The 1,650-nt window shown below is 34.7% G+C and overlaps 1 protein-coding gene across 1 annotated transcript; it reads left to right on the plus strand.

Moving 5' to 3' along the window:
• The first annotated feature begins 471 nt into the window (after positions 1–471).
• LOC105806493 (ankyrin repeat and KH domain-containing protein 1-like) lies at positions 472–1,254 on the plus strand. The gene is made up of 2 exons (XM_012639635.1): positions 472–762; positions 1,049–1,254. The coding sequence occupies exons 1-2, from the start codon at positions 519–521 to the stop codon at positions 1,252–1,254; spliced, it is 450 nt and encodes a 149-aa protein (XP_012495089.1). The 5' UTR covers positions 472–518.
• The last annotated feature ends 396 nt before the right edge of the window (positions 1,255–1,650 follow it).

The following is a 1,650-nucleotide window of genomic DNA, read 5'->3' on the forward strand; positions in this document are numbered from 1 at the left end:
AATCCCCAGGGGTTTATCTTGGTGACATAATCCCAAGTGGTTATGACTTCACAGAATTTGTTGTGTTATTTTTTGCCAAGCCTTTGTTTTTAAAATAGATCTGATACAGTTTCTACACTTGAACATGACACCTGAGTTTGAGGGTATGGCTATATTTGACCTGGCATGAGTATAAACTACTTATTTTGATGTACTATTGACTGTGGATCTAACAGTTTTTTGAACTTCAAAAAATGTGGAAATTGAAAATTATTTGGAATTGTGACTGTATATCACCAAGTCCAATTCTGTTGGAGAATTTTGGACTTGCTCAAAAGTAAGGTAAAATAATTCTAAAATTATTTAAAAATAATATTCATGAACTTTGGATAAGGCTCAGATGAGCATGATAAGCTAAATCTTCTAATCTTCCTTTCTCTTTTCTTCCTTTCTGTCTTTTTCCCATCTCTTTTCTTGCACTTAAAAAAATCTCAAAACAAAAAAATTTCTCTCCTTTTGCTTTACTTCTGAAAATCTGCATGCAGGATGGACATGTAGAGGTGGCACGTTTGCTTTTGGATAGTGGTGCTCAAGTGAATATGCCTGCAGATTCATTTGAATCTCCATTGACACTAGCTGCCTGTGGAGGACATGTTGAATTGGCAGCTCTACTTATTGAAAGGGGAGCAAATCTTGAAGAAGTTAATGATGAAGGATACACTCCCTTAATGGAAGCTGCTCGGGAAGGACATGAAGAGATGGTGGCACTACTCTTAGCACAAGGTAAAACAATTTTACTTCTCTTAAAAAAAATCAGTTTCCTTTGGATGTTTTTGTCAGTATCAGTGAAATTTATTATAACTAGTGTGTGTGTGTGTATATATATATATATATATATATATATATAGTTTATTATTTTTTTTTTGCATTGACGATAAAATAAGTTGTTAACACCCTGGAAAGAACCACAGAAGCAGAGAAGATAGAGATGATTATCACAATTCAGAAAAATAGTGTCTTTATTATAAGTCTCTTGCAACTAGTTTAATATATTTTTATGTTTTCCCAGGAGCAAATATAAATGCCCAGACAGAAGAAACCCAAGAAACTGCTCTTACCTTGGCTTGCTGTGGAGGATTTTCTGAAGTTGCAGATTTCTTGATTAAGGCAGGGGCTGATATAGAACTTGGCTGTTCCACGCCTCTGATGGAGGCTTCTCAGGAAGGACACCTGGAGTTGGTGAAATATTTGTTAGCTGCTGGTATGTGGCTTTAAAAATGCCTTATAGCTCAGAAAGATAAATACAAATAATAGTTTACTTATATGTGGAATCTAAAGACATTGAACTCATAGTAATAGGAGAATGATGGTTATCAGAGTGTAGGGAGGTGGGAGAAAGCTGGATGGGGCAAAGGGGAGACGTTGGTCAAAGGGTACAAGATTTCATTTAGACAGGAGGAACACATTTTAGTGATCTATTACACAGCATGGTAACTATAGTTAACAGTAATGTATCGTGTATTTCAAATGTGTTAAAACAGTATATTTTAAATGTTCTCGCCACAAAGAAATAAATACGTGAGGTGATGGATATGTTAATTAGCTTGATTTAATCATTCCATAACATGTGCACATATCATAACATCTCATCGTACCCCATAAATATATATA

The sequence above is a fragment of the Propithecus coquereli genome, unplaced genomic scaffold (assembly GCF_000956105.1).
Source record: "Propithecus coquereli isolate 6110/MARCELLA unplaced genomic scaffold, Pcoq_1.0 Scaffold14125, whole genome shotgun sequence".
NCBI lineage: Eukaryota > Metazoa > Chordata > Mammalia > Primates > Indriidae > Propithecus > Propithecus coquereli.

Excerpts from the sequence above, each read along its gene's own strand:
- LOC105806493 (XM_012639635.1), top strand. The coding sequence starts at position 519 with ATGCAGGATGGACATGTAGAGGTGGCACGTTTGCTTTTGGATAGTGGT. Across the intron at positions 763-1,048 it reads GGCACTACTCTTAGCACAAG|GAGCAAATATAAATGCCCAG; the intron begins GTAAAACAATTT and ends ATGTTTTCCCAG.